Here is a 26,716-nt window from a genome sequence, read left to right as displayed (position 1 = left end):
AGTGGTTTACCCTTACCAGACTTCCTGCACATCGGGCAGGAGTCAGATATAGTCGGGTCCATTCAATGCCTAAGCCAATACCGCTCACATTCTGTAATCAATAAAGTTGTGGTCAAATTTGCCCAATAACATTAACCTAATATCCGTGTCCTTGTGTTTTATTTCTCAACGAGGGGGTGGCTTCAGGGTCTCGACATGCAAATCATATTGAAGCTTCCTTCCATTTGTTCCTCCTGCCCATGAAATTTCTCTTCTCATCTACTGAGAGCAAACACAGCAATGCCTGGTCATCTAAACTACTGCAGTTGTCACTTGCTGACATTTTCTCTCTTTTCTTCAGTTGATCCAAAGTGCTTCTGCTATACTCAATTTTCTCTTCCATCACTATGATTGTATCACCTTTCTCCTTCAGTACTTCAGATCTTGTGGCAATTTTGATCACCTGCAAGTCTCTGCTCCTCCTTTTGAAAGTTCCCCATTTCTCTGCCTCTTACTGTGCCCACTTTTAGTCATTTGTCCATGGTGCTGGTCATGGGTTCCTCCTCCCATCTTCCCATGGTGTGCCAACTTTGTTGTGGAGATCTTGGCTTGCATTAAGCCACATTTCCCTGTTAGATCCAAACATCTCAACTTAGTCTTAATGCCGGTGAACAAACCAGGATAGCAAAAGGAGGAGAAAAGGAAAAGTGGGGAGGGGCAAGAGAGTAGTGCTTGTTCACAGCATCATAAACCATGGTTTCTGAAGCCAAGGATGAACTTTAGCCTTTGTCTCTTGCATTTTATGTGAGACGAAGTCATCCAGGACCAGCTCAAGATATTTTGCTGCCTGAGGTGAAGGACAAGGTGGTGCTCTATCCCAAGGCACATACAGAACTCAATTGGACAGGTAGCTGAATCTTACTCCAATCCTGGTGAAAGGACAGTGTCTTCCACTGCAGTTGAGGGAAGCAGGCTGGCGTAGCGGGTACAGGGAAGGCCACATGGCACAGATCTGGCCACCCTGCCTCATTGTAGGGCCGGCCCTGAGGTCATCTATGAAACCATTCTGTCTTTAGCATTTTGATATGTGCTGGCTCATTCACACCTGCAGCTCATCAGGAGGTAGTGCCATCGTCTTCAGGTGTCGAGCATGCATGTAGAAAGTAGCATTTACTGTTCCTCTTTTGTATTCAGGGCATTCTTTACTAATCTGGCATATTTATTTAAATGCTAATTGATGCTTGTTAATTTTTTTTTCCTGAGAGCCAAGGTCATAAGTGAGTTCCATCCACATTAGCATGATTGCAAGATCTCTTACCTTTTCCGGGGGAATGGTAATAAGAAAAAATAAATAAATCTTCATTTTTAATATAATTTCTATTAGCAAATATATAAGGGGGGAAAGGAAGAAAATGCTAGGGCACTAATAAAAGAAAACTAGGTCACATCTTCGCTGTACAATTAAAGCATTATTATACAACTTTTAATAGTAATGGCTTCCTGCAAGGAATCCAGGGAACTATAGTTTGTCTAGGGTGCTGAAAACTGTTAGGAGACCCCCTTTCCCCTCACAGATCTACATTTCACAGAGTGGTTGAAGAGTCAATTCCTCATCCTGGGGAACTCTGGGAATTGTAGGTCTGTGAGGGGAACGGGGATCTCTTAACAACTCCCTGCACCCTTAATCATCTACAGTTCCCAGGATTCTTGGGGGTGTGGAGCCATAGCTGTTAATAGTGCTTTAAATGTCTGGTACAAATGTGGTTTTACTGTGTTTTGGAATTTGACAGATTAAATATTAAGCACATTTTCATTTGATTGATGAGAGAGAAGCTGATGTAGCTTGTAAATTAAGTTGGGCTAGGCATCCACTCAGCAGCACCATTCAGTTTACAGACCAGGTAAGCTTAGCTTAACTGGTTTATTTAAGCCAGTTTGTTTAGTCCCTATGAAGTCAGCTTACATCCTGGCACATTTCTGCCTAATGACTGGGGTGAAGATCAAACTGTTTTGTCAGACGCAGGAGTGTTCACAGTTGAACTTCAAATTAGCTGTTTTCTTTCACACGTGCTCAATGTGGCAGCTTCCAGTTTTTGCCCCCATTTCAGAAGCTCCCTTTGCCTCATTTGGCTGCCTTCCGAGATAAAAGTAGGATTTCTCTCTCTCTCTAAAAACAGACTCTGTACCATAGGACCAAAACTGCAAGTGAGCAAACATTGCCACCACAACACTTTAAAATAGTAAATCAAATTTGTTTTCCTGTTTGCATTCAAAAGGCTAGAAAGGTAACTTGGAAAGATGAATGAAAGAGCCACTTTCTGTCATTTTCACTCACGTACCAGGTATAAGGTTTTCCGCAAAGCCTCCAAGGGGGAGGGGAAGAAGAAAAAAAAGCATTGAAAATTCTCTTGTGCTGCTATTTTTGTCTTTCATTTTTTTATGACAACTTATTTGTACTTAAAGGAATCTTTCCAAAGAGCTAAGAAGCATCATTAAATAAAGACTGTGAAATGTGCAATATGGCTTATTTATTTAAATGTTAATTGGTCCAACGAACACTTCTAATTAGCTCTATATTTGCTTAGCAAAAAGTTTTACAAATTCCAATTGTGAAAAAAGCAGCTATTTTGAGCTGGTAAGCATGTTGCAGCATCAGCTATGATTTTTCTATAGTTCTCAGCCCTTGAAGGCACAATTTAATTTTTCATGTATGCATACTAGCAACGGTAAACACTTGCGAGTGTAAAGAACCTTCTTTAATTAGCTGCACAACAATTAAAGGATTCACAAACTAAATTGAACCCTGTCTCTGTGCTTACTAGCTGAATTCTACCACCTGTCACAACAGCACTTTGTTCAATCTGTTATGCAAAATCATTATAGCAATATAGCTGAGGAAAAAGAAGAAGAAGAGAAAACAGCAATTATTTCTTACTTTTCCCCTGAATGGGTTATTTTGGGTTAGATTCATGTCAGGTTCATTGAAGCTAACCTTTTGAAATCTCTAACAGCATAATACTTATATGGCAGGCTTAAAATTACTAGAAGACTATTTCGTTTTACCCTTTCAAGAGCAAGGAAGATACATTCTTAATGTAAGGTACTTTCCTCTGATCATTTGGGAAAGGAGAAAAAACAATAATTCAAATGCTCTAATTCTTATGGCAGCCTGTTATTTTTCTTCATCAGACAAAACCTAAACATGTAATAGGACAACACCCTCCTTTATTATTAAAGCTTGTTAAGTAATGTAGGAACTAGGAATTTAAAAATGCTATGGCAAAACGGCCTCTGTGGGGATTACTTTATTTTGTTTTCTTCATTGCTAGCAACCTGTCTTCTGTCCTTTGCTATCCGTTTTGGAAACTGAAGATGTTAAACACTCTCAGAATTGGGGAGGGGTCTACACTGAGAACATGTTCCCCTGTTAACAGGTTTTGGAAAGAATATTAGTAGTTTATATGATGGTTCCTTATAAGGTCTTCTGTCAAAGCCTGAAAAACATTGCCTCTTAGCTGTGAGGGCTTTATTGAGCATTGCGTTCTCAAGTGCGTAGTTTAGGCATGCATATTATTTGCATCTCCCCAAACATACTGAAAGTGCAATATATGTGTGTGCTATTAATGTAAGATGTTTGTCTGTAGACATAGATTTGTCTTAGAATGAACCCAGGACTATGAGCAGATACAACCCTAAGCTATTTCCACCATCCTGTATGGCATTTTCTGGACACTTGTCCACAAAAGCAGATATATGCAGATATAAACTATTGCGTGTCGAGGTCCCCAATCCACCCCCCAAATAACTCACAACAGACACGTAATTTTTGTTTAAGATTTTTGGCATGATTTTGGCCACAACTTTATTCAAATACAAACCCTGAGTGGTTGTTTAGGCATTGGTTAAGACTATCTGTCCCCCCGCCTGGGGACAGAACTGACTTCCGGGCACCACCGAAAGACAGTGCGGGGGAAAGCAAGTCGGGGAGGAATTGGAGCTGAGACACAGACCCTCAACTCTCACCCGCCTGCTCCCCGAAGGCTTGCCGGCCCTAGTCCCATTCCAGGGATTGGACGAAAAGATGGCAAGCCCCAGGATTCCTTTAACGGAATTCCCTTTCCGCAGCAACCATGGAGGGGCAGGCACAGCCTATCCTAACCCCTCCTCCACCAATTTATAACCAATGCCTAACCACAACCTTACAAGTTGTGACGATTTGCTACGCAGTAGGCAAAAACCACCCAGCCAGCCAATTTGCCAGGTGGAAAAATTCCTACCAGGCCCCCGCTCAAAGGCAGACGACCCCATGACAGGCATAGCAAGGTCAACGCAACAACCCCTTACTCTAGGGCGGGTGGGCGGGTGATCCGTTGCATGCAGCAAAAGAGAAAGTACAAGGCTGCGTGCAGAGTATTTAAACCTTTTACCCCTCCCACCAAAATTGCAACATAACTTTTACCCCAGCAACCCAGTGAACCAATCACTGCCCCAGGCCATCTTTAGAGACCCTGCCTGGTAACAGAGGGGTGGCTCAGTAGACCCCACAGCAACACGTGCTCTCCCTGAAGGAGAACACGCTTTGTAGCTCATCACACAAATACTATCTCCTATATTAGCCTAGTGCCCTCCAAAAGTTTTGAACAATAACTCCTATCAGCTGACTAGGGCTGATGGATGTTGTTGTCCAAACCTAAACACAGTGTTTCGCCATCTACAACACCATCACGGAAACAGTAGGTTGCCATATACGTTATGATCCCAAGGCAATATTTTTAGGGTTCTTAAAAACTACAATTCCTGAAAATGACTCGAGGGTGGTGGTCAACTTATTAGCAGGTGCAAAAATAAATACTGCAAAGAAATGGAAAAAGAGAAATGCAGTGTTTTTATTAGATTGGATTGAGAAGATGTAATCTATCACGACATTGATAAAATTAACTTTTAAAAAGAGAATTCAAGACTTGTGTGGTTTGTTTGACATGTCATTTCAGCCCTGCATCTCTGACAGTTTAAGTTGTATGCACACACACCTGGGATTGTCACAGTGCACTCAGCAGGGTTTACTTCAGAGTAGATGTGTATATGATTGCACTGTGAATTAGGTGAATATCCCAGTTAAAAAGATTTGAAAGGATTTTTATGACAGTGGAAGACTGCACACTTTACAGCGATTATGCTCATTATTATTATATTATTGCAAGTATTGTGTTCAGATGCAGAGCTGTACATTTGCAATGATTATGTTCATTATTTTTTATAGTGGATAGCTGGAATATGGAATTTATACAAAAGACGAAAAGGTGTATTTCCCTTAAATAGTGAGCTGAAAATTGATCTACTTGCTTTACAACATGCTAAAGCTATTGCAATCGTATGAATAGGTACTGTGACTGAAGTCAAAGAGTTTGCTCTTTGGTGAAGGGCCTACAATACAGGCATTTTCATAATCCAGGGTTATAAATGAATAGCTCTGATTATTCCAAGTGACCATAATTTTTAAGTCTTCCAATATTTTTAGATACTTGTCCCTCTGCATCATTCTGTGAAAATGGGCAAGCTGGTACAAGGGGGCCTTTTGAAAGCCTGACATATTCTCCATAAAATGAAATATAAAAGCCAAAGGTCTGAAGTTGTGAAAGAATGTATGTTTTATGTTCTTCCTAACTGAAAGCTGGAAGGGAGGTTGCCAGCTTGATAGTACTGACTTGTAAAATTCTTGGATAATTTGGCATTGCAGAATGAGAAATTCAGTCTTGCCAAATATGTCTTGAATGTACTTTTTCAGTTCCCATCAAAGTATCTGGCTTGTGTAGCATCAGTTGGTGACATATAGAAGGAGGATAAATTTAAATGCAGTTAAAGAGAGATTTTAATGCACTACCATATGTGGCATGACGCTTGACAATGTTGAGAGGTATTGAAACCATTTGTCAGCATGAATGCCACAGAATGAAGTAAGCTGAGGATTCCTATCTTACTGAGCTGTTTTTCATAGTTGCATTTCCATTCATGTGAGCAATGCAGCTAGGGATTGTTGATCTTTTCAGTGAAACTTACCTGGAACATTTGTAGAGGTTACTGCAAGACTGCACTCAATAGACTTTTACCACTTGTGTTCCATTGCTTGTGGGCAGTTGGAAAAAGTCCAGAGTCATGTCTGGATCAGGCCTTAGATTGCCTCTTTGAAGTGAGACAGAGCATCACACACATTGTCATTAAATCCTACTTCAATGATAAAGGACTTCAATGATTATTCTAACTAAAGAGTGGCATAAAACAGGGCTGTGTTTTTGCCCCAACCCTCTTTGGCATATTCTGCTCCATGTTTTGCTCATATGCCTTCAGCTCAACTGAAGATGGTATATACATGTGTCAGAGCTGGCTCCAGGTCCCAGCTCACAGAGGACCAACGCTAGCCGGTAGTAATGTACAAAAGTCTTTATTGAAGTACAGTTTCCATTTTCAAGCCGGAGCGCCCCAGCTCTACGTCTAGGGTTTAGATCAGCGAAGCTCCATCTGAATCTCCGCCCCCTGTACACCAGTTTAAGATTCTAGCCTTACTCCACCTCTTCCGTCTCTCCTTTCTCCTCTGGGTCCTGCTACCCCCCGGGGTCCCTTCCTTCCTGGATTCTTCTGACGCTGATGCTGACCCCCCTGACTCCTCCCGCTCTTTTCGGCGGGCTTTGGGACCTGGCTCCCTATCCGGGCTGCCAACTGCGCCGCCCTCCTGTACATTTGAACTTGGCGCGCGCGCCCAGCCTTCAACCTTCCTCTCGACCGTTTCCTCGCTCCCCGATGGAGGCGTGGCCAATCCTGACTCATGTCCTCCCGCTGGCAGTGCGCCGCCTGATCCCGATGCCTGGGACTCCTCCCCCCTACTACACTCTGGTGTGGACGCTGGTACTGATTCCCTACGGCTGCTCTCTGAGTCCCCTCTGGCCCCTTCTTCCTGGGGTGCCCCCCTAGGCACCCCCCTTGCTCTGACCATGGGAGCCCCTTTCTGTGAATCTTCCGATTCGCTGGAGAGACTCAGAGACCTCGGACCGCTGTCATCGCTAACATTTCCTTAGGACTCCTCCCCCTCGCTCTCTATTTCCTCCCTTTCTTGTGCCTCTGCTCCTGAACCCCTGACAACATGCATACAAGGAGCAACAGGGGTATATTCAACCTGGCATGTCTCTGTGCCAAGACTAAAGTGTGGTGGATCCTTATCCATGAGATGTTGTTTACAGATGACTCAGCCTTGACAGCACACTCTGATGAAGCTCTACAGAGACTTGTCAACTATTTTGCCCAAGCCTGCAGGGAGTTCAGCCTTACTATAAGCCCGACAAAGACCAACGTCTTGGGTCAGGATGTCACCAGCACTCCACAGATCAGCATTAGTGACCACACACTTGAGGTGGTAGACAATTTTGTCTATCTGGGTTCCATCATAACCAACAATCTCTCCATTGATGCTGAGCTGGACAAGCATATTGGCAATGCAGCTACAGCAAAAGGGTATGGGTGAATGTGATACTAATGTCCAATGCCAAGATGAAGATCTACCAGGTTTGTGTGTTGAGCATGCTGCTTTATGGAAGTGAGTTGTGGGCAACTTACAACCATCAAGAGCAACAGCCCCAAAGCCTTTGACATGTACTGCGTCAGGAGGATTTTGGGTATCAAATGGCAGGACAGAATTCCAAACAAAGATGTGTTCTCTCAAGCCCATATTCCCAGCATGTTCATATTCCTGTCTCAGTGATGTCTACACTGGCTTGGTCATGTCCACAGAATGGAAGAGGGCAGGAGCTCTATGAGAAGCTGGCTTCTGATGCCAGGTTGGTAGGCAGACCAACTCATGTGACATGGAAAGGCTGCCGTGTGGGAATCCCTTGCAGACGACCCCAGTGCCTGGAGATAGGCAGTCAAGTCATGTATCCATAGCAGTCACCAGAGGAGAAAAGAACATTGGGAGGAGTGCAGTTAGAAGGAACCATATGGTGCATCTTCCAGAGAAGAGAAGACTGAGAGGTGATATGATAGCCATTGTCAAATATCTGAAGGGCTGTCACATGGAAGAGGGTAGGACCCCTAAGCCAATTGATTCAAATTACAAGAAAGGAGATTCCACCTTAATATTAGGAAGAACTTTCTGGCAGTAAGAGCTGTTTGACATTGGAATGGACTCCCTTGGAAGGTGCTGAACTCTCCTTCACTGGAGGTTTTTAAGCAGAGGTTGGATAGGCATCTGGCAGGGATTCTTTAACATGGTAATGCCTGTATTGCAGGGGGTTGGAATAGATGACCCTTGGTGTACTTTCCAACTCTAAAATGCCATGATTCTATGACTGCAGCTCAAGAAATTTGCAATTCATAGAGGTGATGATGAGGATGATTATATTTAATACTACTACTAATATTACATTTATGTAATACTTGCCAGCCAAGCATTCATTCAGAAATGCACATAGGGTGTGGCTTGCCGCTTTGAAGCATGGGTCTAGTCCTCCGGGAAAGTTCTGATCTCTGCAAGGAGATCCAGATTTTCACTTTTTGAAATATGGCAACCTTAACCAACTGAGTAAAGAATTCCAGAGTTAAAAACTAAGTTATAGATTGATCTTGCAGGATCAATGTCACAACTTTGCTGTGCTTGGTGAAAGTAAACTGCATTGTGGGAAGACTATACCACATATCTCCATATGAAGGCTTGGCAAGATAGAGTGGTGGTTTTAAAGCTACTAGCTGAGAGCTTCACTCTTCTTTCTCCAGATCACATTCAGTTAATAAACACAACCGTGGTGGTAGATGATTTAAGCAGAGGTTTGCCTGGGCCCAGACAGTGTGTTGTGGTGAGGGAGATCAGTATCTTCTGCCAGTTTTCCATTGTGAAAATAAAGAAATCTCTTGCAAATCTGTACTGACGGCAATATTCTCCCTTTGCTGAGCTCTGCAAAGGGGTGATTGTTGGGTTTTGTCTTTTGAAGATTAAAGAAAAAAGGGAAAGATAGACATTGCTGCTCAAGCTTACATTCCCCTTTCTCCTCCTCCCTTGATCCACCTACATCCCATCAGCTCGGCTCTTAGCACCTCCCTCTACTACTCCTTCTGCCTCTGAAAACTTCTGTTTTCTCAGTGGGACCAGCTTTGAACCTCAGAAGTGTTAACTGACTCATTTCTGAAAATAATCTCTATGCAGAGAAAACGCATCAGGAAAACAGGTGCAAATCATGAATGGTTTTGTGGGAAGGAAAGTTGTTTGCCCTTTCATCTGATGCTGGAAAAGAGGGACCTCCCAAGGGTCCTTACTTTTCCATTGAAGAGAGATAGATTCTACCCTCTGCACATGTCTCTGAGGGTCAAGGCAGATGTTCAGTGCTCTGCACTTGTCAGATCAACTCATAGGCACATGGGAAACGGCCTGATACTGAGTCAGACCATTGGTCAATCCAACCGACTGGCAGCAGCTGTGAGTCTCTCCCAGCCCTATCTGGAGATGCCAGAGATTGAACCTGGGACCTTATACTTGCAAGACAGATGCTCCACCACATAACTATGGCCCTTTCTTGCAGGTAGGGGCCAAAACAACCGCAATGGGGTGGGTGTGTCCATGATCAGATCTGCTGACTTTAAATGATTAATGTGGAAGGTCTTACCCCACTATCAAACCCCCCTATTAGTTTTGCTAGAGAAAAAATGATGGGCTTGATGCAAGGATGTGTCCCCCATCCAACTTCCATGGGACTAATGGCAACCTCAGGGAGGGATCAGTTTCCATTGGGGAAACGGAAGCACCCCAGTGCAGTGACACCCCACCACCACCTTGGAGAAGGGCTATAACCCAGTGGTAGAGCACCTGCCCTGCATGCAGAAGGTCTGAGGTTCAATCTCTGGAATAATAAGCGCCGCAACCCCAGAGTCGGTCACGACTGGATCTAATGTTCAGGGGTCCCTTTACCTTTACCTTTATGTACGTATGAAGGCATCATTTTCTGTTCCTCCCTGCATTCGTTACACACAGTTATGTTTCCGTGTCACTGCAGTTTGTCTTCTGCCAAAATTCATTGTTTGTGTGCTGTCCACTGTGGTGAATTACCACAGGTTGCAATAATGTTGTTCTGCCCTTTTCATTTGAGTGCAAAGGAAGCACAGTGCAAATAGGGAAGGGCGTAATCAATTACGAAATGTTTGCAGACTGAATGTAGTAACAACAGTGAATACTGATTATATTTATTTCTGTTCTGGGCACGTGGCATGGCAGCTTGCAGTTTCATTGGAACTCCCCAACATCCCTATTGGTTGACTTTAGATGTTACCATAGAAATGGGGGAAAGCCACAAGCAATAGATGTATGGAATTCCTCCAGTGGTCCACAGACTCACGGTGCGGAGGCCTTAGTTTTATTGTGCACCCTGATCTGTCCATATTGTGTAGGAGCAATCGGTCACATCTGTAAAGGAACACTATTTCTTTAAGTTCATGCCATGTATTTATTTATACATTTCACTGGGGTATGTCAAGTTATATCTCATCACAGTGCTTGATGTAATCTGAGGCAAATCAGATGCATGCATAAATGAATTAAGGGTTGCTTCCTTTACTGAGACAGCTTTGAAAGTCTTTGGGTTTTAGGCAAATAGTTGATATATCCATGACACCTGTGTCCACTGCATAAATAGGGGGGAAAAGCTATTTCCCCTGATTATTTCTCTCCCATAATGAATGCTTGTAGGGACTAAAGCAAGACAAATAGAAGCTTCCCCATGAATTATCAAGTTAAGATCATTTTTAATCAAACCCTGAATCCTTTTCTCCTTCTAATTCCTCTATGTGGCCCCACAATCACCATAACTAGATATAAGAAGAACAACCATTTATATAGAATTCTGATTATCCAAATGTCTGAAATGCTCATGTAATTATTAGGTTGAATAATGTTATGCACTGATGCTCCATAGTGGGCACGACTGAACATTTACTGTTTCAAATATAAATGGTTTATGCTTTTATTTATTAAAAAATAAGCAGTGCAAGAACACTCAGGGCACATATCAATAAAAATCATTTCATTCCTCAATCTATCTACGAAGTCTTCCCTGCTTTGTAGTCCTTTCAGAGGAGGGTGCAAGAGCTGTGGATAAGCAGTTCCTGGAAGAAGGAGGATTGCACCTGCTGTTGTTTGTCTGGACACTGCAAATTGATCCAGAGGTCTGAATAGAGTCTTTGGGTTGTATTCAACTAAGACCTACTCAAAGTAGACAATGTACCTTATTTAATTATTTTTATTTTATTTTATTTATAGCATTTGTACCTGGCTGTTCAGCCAAAAAGGCTCCCAGAGCAGTTTATATAACAATCAAAACAAGAGGCAGTCTCTACCTGCAGGCATACAACCTAAACAAACAAACAAAAAACACAGCACACAAGGGGAAAAGGAGCAGGGAGGGAAGAGAAGATCAAAACCAAACTCGCACACCAATTTCTGAACAGTTGTCCCTATAATGATTGGCTGGCACAGTTCAAGGGCAGGTGGTGCCTAATGGAACTGGGCCTCCAGCAGAGCTGATGAAGGGAGCCCTGCTTCCTATGTCCCTGCTGAGGCAGACTGAAGGAATGGTTGCCCCCAGATGACACCTGACGGGTTAAGTGGCCTAGTGGCACTAGTAACTTCAGTGGGTCTACTCTGAGTAGGACAGGCATTGGGTCCAACTCAATGACAGTAATCTCGTCTGGGGACTGAAGATTCAGCTCAAGGTAATGCAAAGTAACGATGAAGAACAAGCTTCCCTTCTTTCATCATTGCATAACCAAAGCCAATTCATCCACCTTTTGAAATATGGCTTCCATTGTGGACGCTGTGACTTTTCCCAGCAGCCTTGAAACGCAGCGCTTTTTGTTTTCGAAGCTGAGATCTACCTTCAGTGGAGTTAATCAGTTTAAAGGGACGCTAAAAATGTTTTCCATGAAATTTTATTACTTAGTTAGCCCCGTTAATTTCAGCGGGTCTACTCGGAGTAAAATTTAGTTGAATACCATGCCTTGCAAGATCTGCTAAATTGTAGAAGCAATCTTCAATATACAAAGTTTTCCAGGAAGCCAAAGCTTTTGTTCCTTTTTAGTTTTGTAGAATATTTAAATACACCTACAATGAACAGAAATTAAGCAACCCCCCCCCAAAAAAGCCCACCAATGTAGCCATTCAACCTGCACTTTCATCATTGGTTTCATCTGTGCATGTTATTGGTCATTAAACTTTCATTTGATAAGAGTAATCTAGCCTATGTGTACAACACATATTTAAAGCATATGGCTCCCCCCCCCCCCGAATAATAGTAATGGGAACTGTATTTTATCCTCCACAAAGCTACAATTCCCAATACCCTTCGCAAACTACAGTTCCCAGGATTGTTTCGGATAAGTTGTGCACATCAAATGTATGGCAGTACACAGCCTCTGTTTATGAGAGAGCTTTTCTTTCCCTTGAAACACATCTATTTATTCCACTGACACCTACCACTGAGAGAGATAATCCACAACAGGCAACGTCGCTGTCAAACTTGGCTAACAAGCAGCTCATGACTCAACCAACAGATGTTTCAGCGGCTTAGGTCAAAGGGAACTTATGGACTTTGTGTGTTCCCCTCCCCCCATCTCTTTTGCTTCTAAAACGAATGCCAGGGATGTCAGCACCAGGTACAGGCATTTGACCTAACCAGTAGTCGGAGCAACTGAACTGAGACCTGGAGGAGATGAAAAGGCCAAAGCATTAGTCAGTTGAGCCAACAAGCTGGCCACAGTCCAGCATTTCAGACAACTCACACTCCATTTGTATGTCTGGGGTTTTTAGCAATAGTGTTGTGTACTTATTTGATGATTTCTTTCTGAGTTTACGCTCCTGACAGGTACCCCTGTGAACAAAATCTCGCTGGGCTACCTTGTATGAATATTTCACTCTCAATTCTGCTTTTGATCTTTGTTGCATATGTGCATTTCACATTATACTTAGTTTTGCACAGAATCACATTTTAAGCCCCTATGAAATGGAAATGAAATGATCAACATAAGTGTGGCAGTGGGGGGGCTTGCAGATTTAAATTGTTTTTAAATATAGACAGATTGATTTGCAGGGGCTTAACCCTTTCTGCTTTCATCTTTTTTTTTGTGCATGCATGAGTTGCAAAGAGCTTGATCCTACAGTCCTGGCTGAGACAAATTCACACTGGATGATTGCATATTATCATTTTTGTCTGTGCCATATGATGTTTTAAAAGAAGAGGAGACTATAGAATAGTCTCCTTCAGATTATGCAGGGGGTTAAATATGTTGCTCTTCCTGTCTCAACTCCTGCTACCATCTGTCTCAGGGGTAGGCAACATGGTGCCCTCCAGATGCTACTAGACTGCTACTCCCCAGCCAGCAGGGCCAGCAGTCCAGGATGTTGGGAGCTGTAGCCCAGTAACATCTGGAGAGCACCACACTGACTATTCTTGTTCTTCTGATCCCATCCAAACTCCCTTGCACTTCATGAGACCTTTGAGCAAACTTCTACCCTTGCACAAACCAATCTTAGGAAATATTCTAGAGTTCTACAACAGATGCCACTTCTCAATTCTTATCTCTTGTCTATGGTTTGAGAGTGCCTTTCTGCTTAGTTCTCTTCTGGGCACTTCATTCCAAAGTCTTAGCTTCCAACACCATCTTCCACAGATTATGCCCCTCAACACATAAGAACATCGGAAGAGCCTGCTGGATCAGGCCAATGGCCCATCTAATCCCCTATGAATATGCTCAGTCCTGTTTTCAAATAATCTAGGTTGGTGGCCATCACTGCCTCCTTTAGGGGCGAGTTCCAGAGTTTATGTTTAACACAGTTTGCCTATTCCATTACTACTATGAATAAACACTGCAAGAAAGGAAAGAAGCTCACACACTTTCTCCCTAGTCTAGGAGGCAGACACTTGAGCAAACCTCTGACCTTTGCCTCCCCTTTGCCAATGCTGCAGGTGAGATGAAAGTTCTCCCATTGTCTCCCCTGTCTCCCCAAGAACTATTTGGGGAATCTGGAAACTTCCTGCCTTTCCACGTCCCCCAAAGTCTCCTATCCCAAGCCATTTTCTAGACCAACTGAAGGTTAACATAATTAAGGTAGAAATGAGAAGAAGGACTTTTAAAACTTTCTGCAATAATAATAACTGGAATTATAATGATTGGGGGTTTAATTATTACAATTGTCGGTGGCAGTCCCAAGATGACATGGGGTCATTATTTGCTTGCCTTAAGCATTGTGTTCTCTGATATGCCTGCACTGGGCATAACCCACCAAGCACTGTTGCTGCAGCTGTTGGTGTCAGAAGTTCTTTCCCATGCACAGTATGTACTTGTCCCAGAAGTAGATAATTCCATTGGATCAAATGTTTGCCATTAAAGCAATTTTCACTCCTTGGTAAAAAAACCAAAAAAACCATATAGTACTCTATATTATTCTGTTTTACTTGCAAGTAAAATCTAATGGTTTGAACAAAATTATGCAGTAGCTCCAGTAGTGCTTGCTGGGGTAGCACAGAAAAGGGTGGCATTGCTCACCTGCCTTCTGAACACTGAGCGTTGCTGCTGGTTTCCGAGGGAGAGAGGCAAGGAGCAGGGACACACTGAGGATGGGGCAGCAGAGCCAGTCCAATGCTCCTGACGCCAGGTCCATACAGTGTCTTGCTCCTCATGCCCTGTCCCACCCCTTTCCAGGAAGCAGCAGTGACACTCTACCCTCAGAAGGCATGGGAGCAACACTAAGCTGCCCCGCCCCCAGCACCTGGCTCCAGCTTTTGCTTTTTCAATTCATTGACTGTTCTACAAAGTTTGTCATTTGGCTTCTAGTGGTCATATTATGATTACATTGTGATTTGAATGCTTTAAGCAAGAATGGCTGTCTGTAAATAGTTTGGTTTTTAATTCCAACAGGTAAGGTATCTAAAAAAGAAAGAAAAACACATAGGTATTTCTGAAAGTTAGAAGAATTTTGAACATCCATGTCAATTATCCATTGCTTATTTTCAGCTAAGCATACAGTGGAAAAGGGAAAAGTAAATGAGATGTTGTTGAGTTATATGCAAACTGGCAATAAACTGACTGCATGGTTTGTCAGCTCGTTGCATCTGTTTTAATTTTGGTTAAAACTATTTTTAACAATAAATAATTTTGGCTTGTTATGAATTGACACCCTAGACTAACCACACTTGAATATAACATCGTAGGTGATGCCGGAAAATATGATTAAGTCTTACACAAGAACTCCTATAGAAATTAATGAATAATTTTGCTTAAACAAAAAAAATCAAGGGGAAACAATTTAATTGTCATTTTTGTCAAATGTTTTCATTTAATGATGCTGTTGATCAGATGGAGCTAGCTCTTGGAAGTTTTACATTACTCCCAACAAGTTGTACCCATTATTCAACCTTTCATATTACCAAAACTGGATTTAATATATTTACAATATAATACATCACTGCCCATGCAATATTTAATTCTTAATTTTAGTGATACGTGAATAAAAATTAACCAGCAATGCTTGACCAAATTATTGCGCAGAGAGGTAGACTGGATTGAAAGAAAAACAAAAGAACAGATCAAAATCCAGTGCAATGTCAGTCATGCTTCGGCTGATTGAGTCTAATAATCCTGTTAAGATGAATAGACCCTCCTTCCTGCTTCTGCCAAGATTTAACTATTTCAGCCATGTCTTTTAGCATTGCCTACATATCTGTCAACGAAGAATAGGTCAACCATACCGCCCTACTGTTTATTTATTAATCATCTGGCAAATAAACCATTCCGTATCCTGACCAGTGCAGTAATATTTGTGATGTAATTTGTTTGGATGCCCAAATGTCACCAGCGTTGATTGTAAGAGATAAAAAAAAATGCACTTGCTCAGCACACCCAGCTCTGGGCTAAAATGTAAGCATGAAATCTCTGGTTTATTTTTGTAATAATGTTTACAGCTGCTTAATGACCCTGAAAAGGTTCAGGAGTCTGGCGCTCTGTATTTCTTAACAGGAGTATATTATCACATCATAACAACCTTAGTTAAGCTGCATCTCGGCTACAACAATAAGACTCCTATTTAACAAAATTTCACCATCCATTCTACAAGGCTTTCTCCATAATACGCAATTCAAGTGTTACTCAGGACTAAAGTGGTCTTGAACATCTATGGGTGATAAATAATCTCTGCTCCCAAGAACATTCCTACTGGCTGAATGTAAAATGTAAAGGGTAAAAGGTGTGATTCTGCAGTTACTCAGAGTATTCAGAAATTCAAGTGGCCTTGATCTTCTATGAGAAGGGAAACACTGAGTAAAAGCAGTTGCAAATTTCCATGCATATAAGGGCAAGGGTGTCATTTACAGATGATGACAGGGCACTGCCCTGTTTTTCAGACCGCATGAGGTTTCCCGATGAGCTACAGTTTGTTGATTGTGTATTATATATGTTACAACTGTCTCTGTTTACTAAGGAAAGCTAGTAGTTTCTGGTATTTTCTGGTATCTTTCTAATTTCTGGTAATTGGTCCCGGTGAATTCCTATTCCACACCCCCTGCCATGTTCTGCCTTTTGGAGATGCTGAGCATTCTTAGGGTGATTGGTAAAGTTGGACATATACTTAGGAATATAATATCAGAATGATAAGTAAAACTCTCTTGTCCCTAATGCATATGCATACAGATGAACACTGAGACATCATGGAGTACACAGCCTGCAATTTCATACCATGTAGTTGCCGGGATATATTTTGAACTGTTGATAACCTATTGCAGGGCAATTAGATTTTTCTAGCATGCCTCTAATGAAAAGAACAAATACTCTCTTGGCTTCTAAATTGGCGGAAAATAGGCTATTGCGTAATAAATGAAACCAGCTTAAAACAGGTGGATAAGAACCTTCAGCAATGAAAAATAGTTGAATATGGGTGTCAGAGCATCTTTTACATAAGAACTGCAGGGTTTCAAGTTGATCTCTATTTTCACCTGTGAAAACAATTAAATGGACCTTGGTGGGATGGGAAAATTTTTTTTTGGATTCTCCCTCTTGCTCCTTTTCCCAATCTTAAGTTCAATTCTTCAAATTTCCACATCAGTTTGTGATTTATTATTATTATTATTATTATTATTATTATTATTATTATTATTATTAAATACTCATGAAAATTCACCAGCATTTTAGGGTGCATTTCTTCTAATCATAATATTGAATTTGATAAACAAATTTTAAAAATGCAATATTTACTGTTATTTTTACTAGTACATGCATGGGTATATGTATCCTTGTACACATTATTTGGCTGGAGAACTGCATTTGAAAATTTGGAGAAGTGTGAATCTTGAAGGATGACCTCATTTTAGTTCTCTTTTTTTGTGGGGGAGAGTGTAAACAAGGTAGGTTCACCATTAAATGTGAACTGAATCCTATTTCTCCCCCATCCCTCCTAAATTTGCATGCCCTTCACTTTAAAAATAATGGGCAACTGACCAGTGTAAGATTGCTATTGTTATTAGGAGGTGTAGGTGGTTTCAAGTAAATTCCTTGGTGCAAAAATGATTGTATTTCAAACAAGGCTGGGACATGCACAATATAGCACAGCAAGCATTATGATTCATTCATTCTTCTGGAATATTAAGGCTGGGATCCAAAGAGGGTTTTTTAAAAAAACAGAAAGTCCAAGGGTGTAGGCACAGCCAGTGGGATTTTTGCTCTTGTTTTATTTGAATCATAGACCCCAGTCCATGCTGTATTACAAAGTGCTTTTAAAGCTCCACCACCCCAAGTCCCAGAAATAGCTTTCTGGGCACCATCCAGAGCTGTTGTTTAAGAAACAGAAGTTAAAAACTGCCTTGTGTCCTCCAGATTTGTTGTCCTGATCCTGGCATAGTTTTTCACCATTAGAGATTTCTTCTACATGACAATGATTAGATGAAAGTATTCATCTTTCCCTGTCCACCACCAGAAGAGGTAAATGGCATTAGAAAAGAAGGAAAACAGAGCATTAGTCCAGTGTTCCTGTACCTCAAATCAGCCTTGTAAAAAGTTTCACAGTCCAGTTAGCAAAGTAATGATATCCAAATATTCTTTCTTACAAGAATGTGTGTTTTTTTAAGTGTTGTTCTAGTCTCAGACCAAAAGCCCTGTTATGCAACAACCTTCCCATTGCAAGGGAATAAATCATTTTTCGCTGCTTACACATTTCCACCTGCTCTGGCTCCATCGTGTTCCTACAGGTGATGTTTGAAGCCAAGGACCTGTGATGTTAAGCTGCACCCAGAGGTATCCTGTAGCTTCTTGAGAAATACTCTTGTCCAACGTGCTTTTCCTCAAACCAGTTTCCATCGGGTTAGAAAACAGAAAGCTGAGGTGTGTTATATAGTTCTGGCAGCCTTTGCACCTGCCAAGTCAACAGCTTCAGTGAATTCGAGGTTGGTATGATGAAAGAAATCAGGCGTTGGAGGAAGACACCCCTGCTTTCTGTCTCATCTGTACAGCAATATAAGCATGCAATTTGAAATGCTGTATGGGAAACATTGCTTAAGAGGTTTGTGGGGCACAGAGATACTTAGCAGGTGTTGGAAACCTCTGGCCCCTCCAGATACTATTGAACTCCAGCTCTCATCATCCTTGCTCTTTGGCCATGCTGGCTCGGGCTGCTAGGAACTTCTGGGTTCCCGGCCCAAGATTTGGTATTTCAATGAGAAAAAGCGCAAAGGGATCCCAGGCGTGTCAAATAAGGTTTAAAGGCTATTGAATGACAAAAAGTTGCACGAGCCACTGCAGAGAAAGAGGTTCCTTCCCTTAAGAGACTACTGGTTGTTTTGACAAAGTTTTATAACCCCTGCTCTGGACCAATGAAGACAGACAAAATGTTTTAAATTTGGAAATATGTGAAGGATTAAGTGGCCTATTCTCATGATGAAGGAATTTTGTCATTTTCATAGTGCAGAAAGACTGAAAGAATTGAGAGCGCAGATCTTAATGTGTGTTTTCATTGGATTGTAGAAGTTCCATTTCTAAGTGCTTCGCAGAAGTAACAGTTCGTACAGTTTTAAAATTGAGTTTTTATTGATGCATCCCCTCCCACCCCCATTCCTTGAATGGAGGAGAGAAAATGGCAAGGAGAGAAGATTATTATTAGGGACAATTATGCTGACCAGCACGGAGCGCTCCTGTTTAACAAACAGCTTTGAGTTCTAATTTTCTGCAGCACACAGTTTGTAGGTACCATTTGTACTCATTACTGTATATTGAGAAAGTTATTAAAAATACTTAAACTTGTTGAAGCTTCCTGTGACACCTTCCCTGGCTTTTAATTGGGTTTTATCGAGTTCTAGAAGAGAGCTCTTTTAAAGCTAATCAGAGTCCCTTAGATCGCCTCTTTCCCCCAGTTGCGAAATGAAGACGGTTAGCTAAAATCAAGCAACTTTTTTCTAACCATGAATATCTGAATGATCTGCGTGACAAATTAAGGAGGTAATTTATGCCTCTTTAGATGGGTACCATTTTCAGATGATGGAGGAACAATTGCTTTGTAACATAAGGGTTAAATCTTAATCTCAGAGGTTTGCAAAGCTGCTAGTCGCAGTCTCCTTAAAATTTAATATACCTCGTTAATGCTTACTTGCAAACACTGAAGGATTTTTATGATTATAATCATGTGTTACAGCACCTAGTACTGTTTCTAAGCCGCATACTAATCAGCTTAATGAGATATTACTGCACTTTTTGTTGACTAAAGCAAAATCCTTTTTATTGTTCGAAAGCTTGTCCTTTACTTTATTCCCCCCCCCAAACATTATCTTGTTTTATTGTGTACCAGTAAATATCATGCCATCTCCCCCCCTCCCCACCCTTGGTCAAATCATAAAAACATCTTTCTCATTGTAGAATGTGGAATTTATTGAATATGCTTAATGGGACTGAAAGTTTTATAAATGGATTTCTATTTTTGTTTTTTTAAAGGGGAAGCAAGCAAGATGCATAGCATTTCTCTCTTATATAGACTGGAAAATGTAAACAGGTGCCATTTCACAGGGAAGGGGCTGAACGAAGTTGAAAGCTGAGCCTGACTTATTTAAGAGTTAGATATTCAAACTGATGATGTGTTCATTTTAATATCCTAATTAATACATGCAATCAAAATGTATGCAGGATGATAAGGCACTGTATAATTAAGCCGGAACATAATCACAATAGTACACTATACACTTGCACATATATATATATATATGGTATGTATGTATGTATAGAGGCATTGATTGAAGTTCTTTGATATGTTTGGGTGCACTTTGAATGCAATCAGTTTTTCATAGGTCTAAATCTAAAATCCTTCTTTGTCGTTTCAGGGATGGAGGAAGCTAGTTTGTGCCTTGGCGTTTCTTCAGCTGTGTCCGAAGCTGATGCCCACCTCAACAGCTCCATCCTCAATGGCCAGTATTCAATGAGCCAGAAGCTCCACCAGATCACATCCCAGCTGAGCCATGCATTCCCAGAGCTTCAGAATAGGCAGAACCCCGATGAAAAGACAGCAACGCTCCTAGAAGACAAAAGCCACGTGTCCTTAGCAAACCAGCCCATCAGCAGTCAGATGGCCCTGTTAGCCAACCAGCTTAGCAGAGAGGTTGATACCAGTCTGAACGGGCGGGTCGATTTGCAGCAGTTCTTGAACGGACAAAACTTAGGCATCATGTCCCAGATGAGTGATATAGAGGACGACGCCAGGAAGAACAGAAAATATCCGTGTCCCCTATGTGGGAAGCGTTTCCGTTTCAACAGCATCCTGTCACTCCACATGCGCACCCACACAGGGGAGAAGCCATTCAAGTGCCCCTATTGCGACCACAGAGCGGCTCAGAAGGGAAACTTGAAGATCCACCTGCGCACTCACAAGCTCGGAAACCTTGGCAAAGGCCGCGGGAGGGTTCGAGAAGAAAACCGGCTCTTGCATGAGCTGGAAGAGAGGGCGATACTGCGGGACAAGCAGATGAAGAGCAGCCACCTGCAACCAAGGCCTGACGTCAAAGCGCATCCGCATTCTCAGCCTATGCCTCTGGCTAATTGCAACCTGTCTGTGCCCACTAATCACAACACCCCTGACATTTCCAACCCTGTTCCCTCTCCAAAGCCAGCCAGCGTACAGGAAGAAGTGGTGGCAACCGCCGCTGGTTTCAGGTGCACTTTTTGCAAAGGAAAGTTTAAGAAGCGGGAGGAGCTTGACAGGCACATCAGGATCCTTCACAAGCCTTACAAGTGCACTTTGTGTGACTTTGCCGCATCGCAGGAAGAGGAGCTGATCAGCCACGTGGAGAAAGCACACATAACTGCTGAATCGGCTCAGGGGCAGGGCTCGAATGGGAGTGGAGAGCAGGCTGCGAATGAGTTCCGGTGCGAGGTGTGTGGCCAAGTCTTCAGCCAAGCCTGGTTCCTTAAGGGCCATATGAGGAAGCACAAGGATTCGTTTGAGCACTGCTGCCAAATCTGTGGGAGGCGCTTTAAAGAGCCCTGGTTCCTGAAGAACCACATGAAGGTCCACCTGAACAAGCTGTCTGTGAAAAACAAATCTCCCAATGACTCAGAAGTCCCTGTGTCCATCAGCAGCATGTCACAGGAAGCTCACGCCAACTTGTACTCAAGGTACTTATCCTGTTTGCAAAGCGGCTTCCTTCCTCCTGACAAAGCGGGTCTAAGTGAGCAGAATCAGACTTACAACAAGGGGGACTTGCCCATGAAAGAGAGGGAAATGCTGGGCAAGCTTCTGTCCCCTATTGCTGGCATTGGCCATAGCCTCACTGATGGGGACAAGCATTCTTTGTTGGGCTGTCTTAACCTCGTGCCTCCTCTCAAATCCAGCTGTATAGAAAGGCTCCAGGCTGCAGCCAAGGCAGCCGAGATGGATCCTGTAAACAGCTATCAGGCTTGGCAGCTGATGGCAAGAGGCATGGCCATGGAGCATGGCTTTCTGTCTAAAGAGCACCAGATCCAGCGAAGCCACGAAGACACTTTGACAAACGCCGGCGTTATGTTTGATAAGGAGAAGCGGGAGTATGTGTTAGTAGGAGCAGATGGCTCCAAGCAGAAAATGCCTGCTGATTTGGTTCACAGCACTAAAATGGGCAATCAGAGAGACTTGTCAAACAAACTAGACCCTTTGGAAGGCAGTAGAGATTTTCTGTCTCACGGCATGAACCAAGGGCTCGATTTCAACATGCAGAGCCACAGCAACGTGAAAGAGAAGCCAACCGAGTGCCCCGACTGCGGCAGGGTTTTCAGAACATACCACCAAGTTGTTGTTCATTCCAGAGTCCACAAGAGAGACAGGAAGGTGGAGGAAGAGATCCTTCAGGGGAGCATCGAAGAGCGTCGTGGGTCAGGCAGTGACCAGGAGTCTCAGTCCGTCAGCCGGTCGACAACGCCTGGGTCCTCCAACATTACTGAGGAAAGTGGAATGGGTGGTGGCCTCTCTCAGACAGGAAGTGCCCAGGAAGACAGCCCACATCCTTCTTCACCTTCTTCTTCAGGTATGCCAAATTTAATCTTTCTCTCTCCACCCCCCCTGCCCCAAATCTGGACTAATTTATATATTCTTCCAAGCTTTCCCTTGCCTGCAGATTCTAATAAGATAGCAATGCCTCCCATCAGATTGCTAAAAAGATATCATGTTCAAAGCCTGCAACTTATTCAAAGCATTATCCTTGTATTATTCTACTTCCCAACCTTCCATGTATGCTGTACTTAGCTGTTCCACATGTGGTAGTGGTGAAAAATGGTGGTTGCTTTCATAAAACAGAGGAGAGCCATGGGAGAGATCCTTTCCTTTTTTTATTCCATTTTTCACTATTACTGCTAAGTTCTCATCCTTACAGGCTCCCACTTTCAAGTGAAAGGATAATATAAACTCTTAGCAACATATGTCTGAGAAGGGATCAAATGGGTTTGTAAGCTGCGTGCTCTGGAAAATGTTATCTCATTGAGGATGAGGCTACTAGTCATTATGGCTGTGCCCTGCCTCAAGATTTGGAGGCGGTTATATCAGTTGCTGCGGATGAGTAGGGAAAGTGCTGTCGCCCATTATCCTGCCAGTGGGCATCCTATTGGCTACTGTGTAAACAAGATGCAGGACTTAATAGGCTCCCTTTGACCTGATCCTGCAAGGCACCTTCTTCTGCCTTGATCATACACACACTGTTAAGTTCAGTAGCATTGCCCTAGCTATATACAATGTGTGCAGCTTCCAAGCCGCAATGTTTGTTTCTTTGCTTGTATATTAATATGCTAATTTGGATATATGCAATACTATCTATTTAATGTAGAGACATTCAGCCTGTAGATAGCTACATGCTGACTCCCATTCACTTCTCCATTAAGCCTTTCCTGAAACCCTGCCCTTGCTGCCTTTTGACAAGGCCATATTCAGTGGCAGGACATGGTTCATTTATGTGACTAATTGTGGTGTACGTTTAAGGCCAGAGGCCAGGAATACACACGGTTTGGGGACATACGTAGAGTTGAATGAAAAGCTATATGTGCCCCTATTGCTGCCCTGTGGCTGTCCACAGGCTGCACACTCCTGAGCTGAAAACACACACACACACAGGAGTAAGGATGAAATGATTTCTTAAAAAAAATATTCTGTTGTGTTTAATGTCAACCTGCTGTGTACCATACAGGAAAGCAAAATAATATTTCATTGAAGCTATCTTCAATATTGAGCTTCCTTGGCACTCTTTTTTTTTTTTCCAAAGCAAAAGAGAAAGGTAAGATTTCTGGCTTCATCTCTCATTTCTCGACTCTTGAACTAATGGATAGTAAATTGAAAGTTATATCTTCAGCCCCTTTATAACAAAAGCACCTCACTAATATTGTAATCATTCTGCAGGCCTAACAACAGAGGAAATCATGCCATAACAAATACTCTGTTACTAATGGCAACATTGATTTCTGCAATCAGCCATTAAGTCTAGAAAATGAAAGACAGTTTGAGAGACCTTAAGGCATTACATTGCCCACTGTTAAAGATCTGGTAGCAGGCTGTTGAAGGCAATTCTCTTCAGCCTCACCCCCTCCCTTAGTTTCGATAAATATTTTAGTATTGAAGGCAATCCACTGTTACAGTTATTAAGTAGATGCCAGTTTATTTCTGTTGTTCTTGTCATGCTCCAGTATCCTCCGTTTCTAAGGCCAGATTAATATGAAAGAAAGTGCTGGTTTGGGGTTGGCTTATAACAAACCAGTAAAGAAACACTTTAAGACACATAAATCTGTCCTCTGCATTCCACAGATTCCTATAGTGCTTAATGCTGTTGTTTAAATACCCATGAAACACACTGACTACTCTTAGAACTGTAGCCTCATTTACAATTTATTAGTGGTGAAACACATTTGAAAATCCTGTGTGCGTAGTAGGAAACGAAGAAAGCAGGAGAGAGCTGGTTTCAGTTGTTTGGATTGTTTTAGGAGGATTGAAAATTCAATAGGACAACATAAAGATTTTCTTCTCTACATAAGCTGAACTTGTCAACATTCTAAACATAAAAACATAGTTTGTGCTTTTTGCTGCTGCCACTTCACTGCGAACAATTTCCTCAAAGGTTGGCCAGCATGTTTGCAGCATTTGCTTTAGAATAATCACCTGAAAAACAAGTCGCCTTAGCCATTTTCGAATCTGCTGCCACCTTTCTTGTGAAAGCCATAGATAGGAAGCTTTTGACAACCTGTGCAAGAATGCGAGAAATCCTCTTCATGAGGTCCATTTTGTTTTTTGTCTTCTGGACTTTTGAAATCTGCCTGTTTGCACATCAGCCCTGGCATGTAGATCTCAAAACTGCCATTAAAACTATGAATGATGAAACCAAGCAAGCTCTTTCAGATTTTGCCTGTTCTGCCAAACAAAAGTACTAATGGAATATTTGGTCCTAGAAGCAGGATCAAATGACTTAGGCCCCAAATATCTGAAAGACCTCTTCCGCCCGTACAGGACCCTCTTGGGTGCTGAAATCAGCAGAGGGGGCACTCTTGGTAGTTATTCCACCCTCAGAGGCTTGGGGGCAGTGGCGAAGCTGCATGCTCCACTAGCAGGGGTGGAGAGTAGGCAGGAGCGTGGCTGGCACCCCTGGGGGCATGGTATGCTGCCCACGAGGGTGTGGTGTGCCTCCTGCAGGGGCGTGGCATGCATTCTGGGGGCATGGCATGTGTTCTGGGAGTGTGGTGACCAGCACACGGGGGGTACATGCCATGTGTCCGGGGGGGCCACCGTGATGGCACCCTACCAGAATAGTGGTGCCGGGGGCGGTCTGCTCCCTCTGCACCCCAGTTCCTCCGCCAGTGCTTGGGGGGAGATGGAGATGGCCCTTCCCTGTGGCAGCCCCTATGCGGTGGTACTCCCTCCCTACAAAGGTGTGTTTTGCACCTTCATTATACAGTTTTTGGAGAATGCTGAGCACATGTCTGTACCTTGGCTTTTGAAACTTGAGGTGTATGTTTTAGGACCAACCTTATTTTTATGGTTGGAAGTTGTTTTAAATAGTTTTTTTATTGTGGGAGCTTAGGGTGAAGGGTAGGGAAACAAACACACAAACAGCAGCAGGTGTCTAGACCAGCCCTGCAGCCAATCTCATTTAATGATCTCCCGGCTTGTTCCCATATAAGCAATGCCTCCAGCTGCCCAAGCATCATCTGTATGAAAGTGGGAGAGTCAAGACAGATGACTGATGCTCTCTTTCTTTGCCCAGTTAGCTCATGGATACCAGTTGCTGGAAATCTTAGGTGCCCTACTTGTAGGTTTTCCATAATAGACACCTGGTTGGCCACTGTGAGAACAGGATGCTGGACTGGATGTGCCATTCGCCTGATCCAGCAGGGTCCTTCTTATGCCCCACCAGGAGTACCAGCTTGGCCCGGGGTTGTGGGCGTGATGATATGTGCATAGCCCTGGCACCAAAATTTGTGGGTGCCCAGTCCCTTCATGGGGAATTTTGTGGGTGCTCAGGCACCCAGGGCCCTAGGGAGTTGGCACCTGTGTGCCCACTCTTTGCCTTCCCGTGTTCAAAATTTGTGGTTTTATGACCCTGCATCCCTCTCCAGTTCTCTCCAGTGAGCCAAAAGTTTGCCAACACTAAGGTAAAGGTAAAGGTACCCCTGCCCGTACGGGCCAGTCTTGACAGACTCTAGGGTTGTGCGCCCATCTCACTCAAGAGGCCGGGGGCCAGCGCTGTCCGGAGACACTTCCAGGTCACGTGGCCAGCGTGACATCGCTGCTCTGGCGAGCCAGAGCCGCACACGGAAACGCCGTTTACCTTCCCGCTAGTAAGCGGTCCCTATTTATCTACTTGCACCCAGGAGTGCTTTCGAACTGCTAGGTTGGCAGGCGCTGGGACCGAACAACGGGAGCGCACCCCGCCGCGGGGATTCGAACCACCGACCTTTCGATCGGCAAGCCCTAGGTGCTGAGGCTTTTACCCACAGCGCCACCCGTGTCCCTTGCCAACACTAACCAGAAGCAAAAACAATCTGTTTGTCTTTAATCTTCCTTTATCTCAGGAAATACTGTAAAGTTATCGCTGTTGTGTTGCTCTCACTTTCCAAGTGGAACCTGCATTTCTGTGCCTTAGTCAATTCATCTTTGGTTTTTAAATTAATTTTTTACTGTTTATAATGATTGAAGCACCATAGGTTCAACGACATTTGTTCCAAACTTGCAGACTTATGTACT

The 26,716-nt window shown here is 43.0% G+C and overlaps 1 protein-coding gene across 4 annotated transcripts in view; it reads left to right on the top strand.

The window, feature by feature from the left end:
- Window positions 1-26,716, top strand: part of ZNF536 (zinc finger protein 536) — a 449,202-nt gene that overhangs the window by 185,190 nt on the left and 237,296 nt on the right. For all 4 annotated transcript variants that reach the window (XM_083451812.1, XM_083451813.1, XM_083451814.1 and 1 more), the window contains one exon: window positions 20,355-22,526. In XM_083451812.1, the coding sequence (XP_083307938.1) occupies window positions 20,357-22,526 (2,170 nt within the window). In that variant the 5' untranslated portion in view covers window positions 20,355-20,356. The remainder of the gene's footprint in view (window positions 1-20,354; window positions 22,527-26,716) is intronic.

The sequence above is a fragment of the Podarcis tiliguerta genome, assembly GCF_965153285.1.
Source record: "Podarcis tiliguerta genome assembly, chromosome: 8".
Taxonomy (NCBI): Eukaryota; Metazoa; Chordata; class Lepidosauria; order Squamata; family Lacertidae; genus Podarcis; species Podarcis tiliguerta.
The sequence above is the reverse complement of the archived record's forward strand: the minus strand, read 5'-3'. Positions and strand labels throughout refer to the sequence as shown.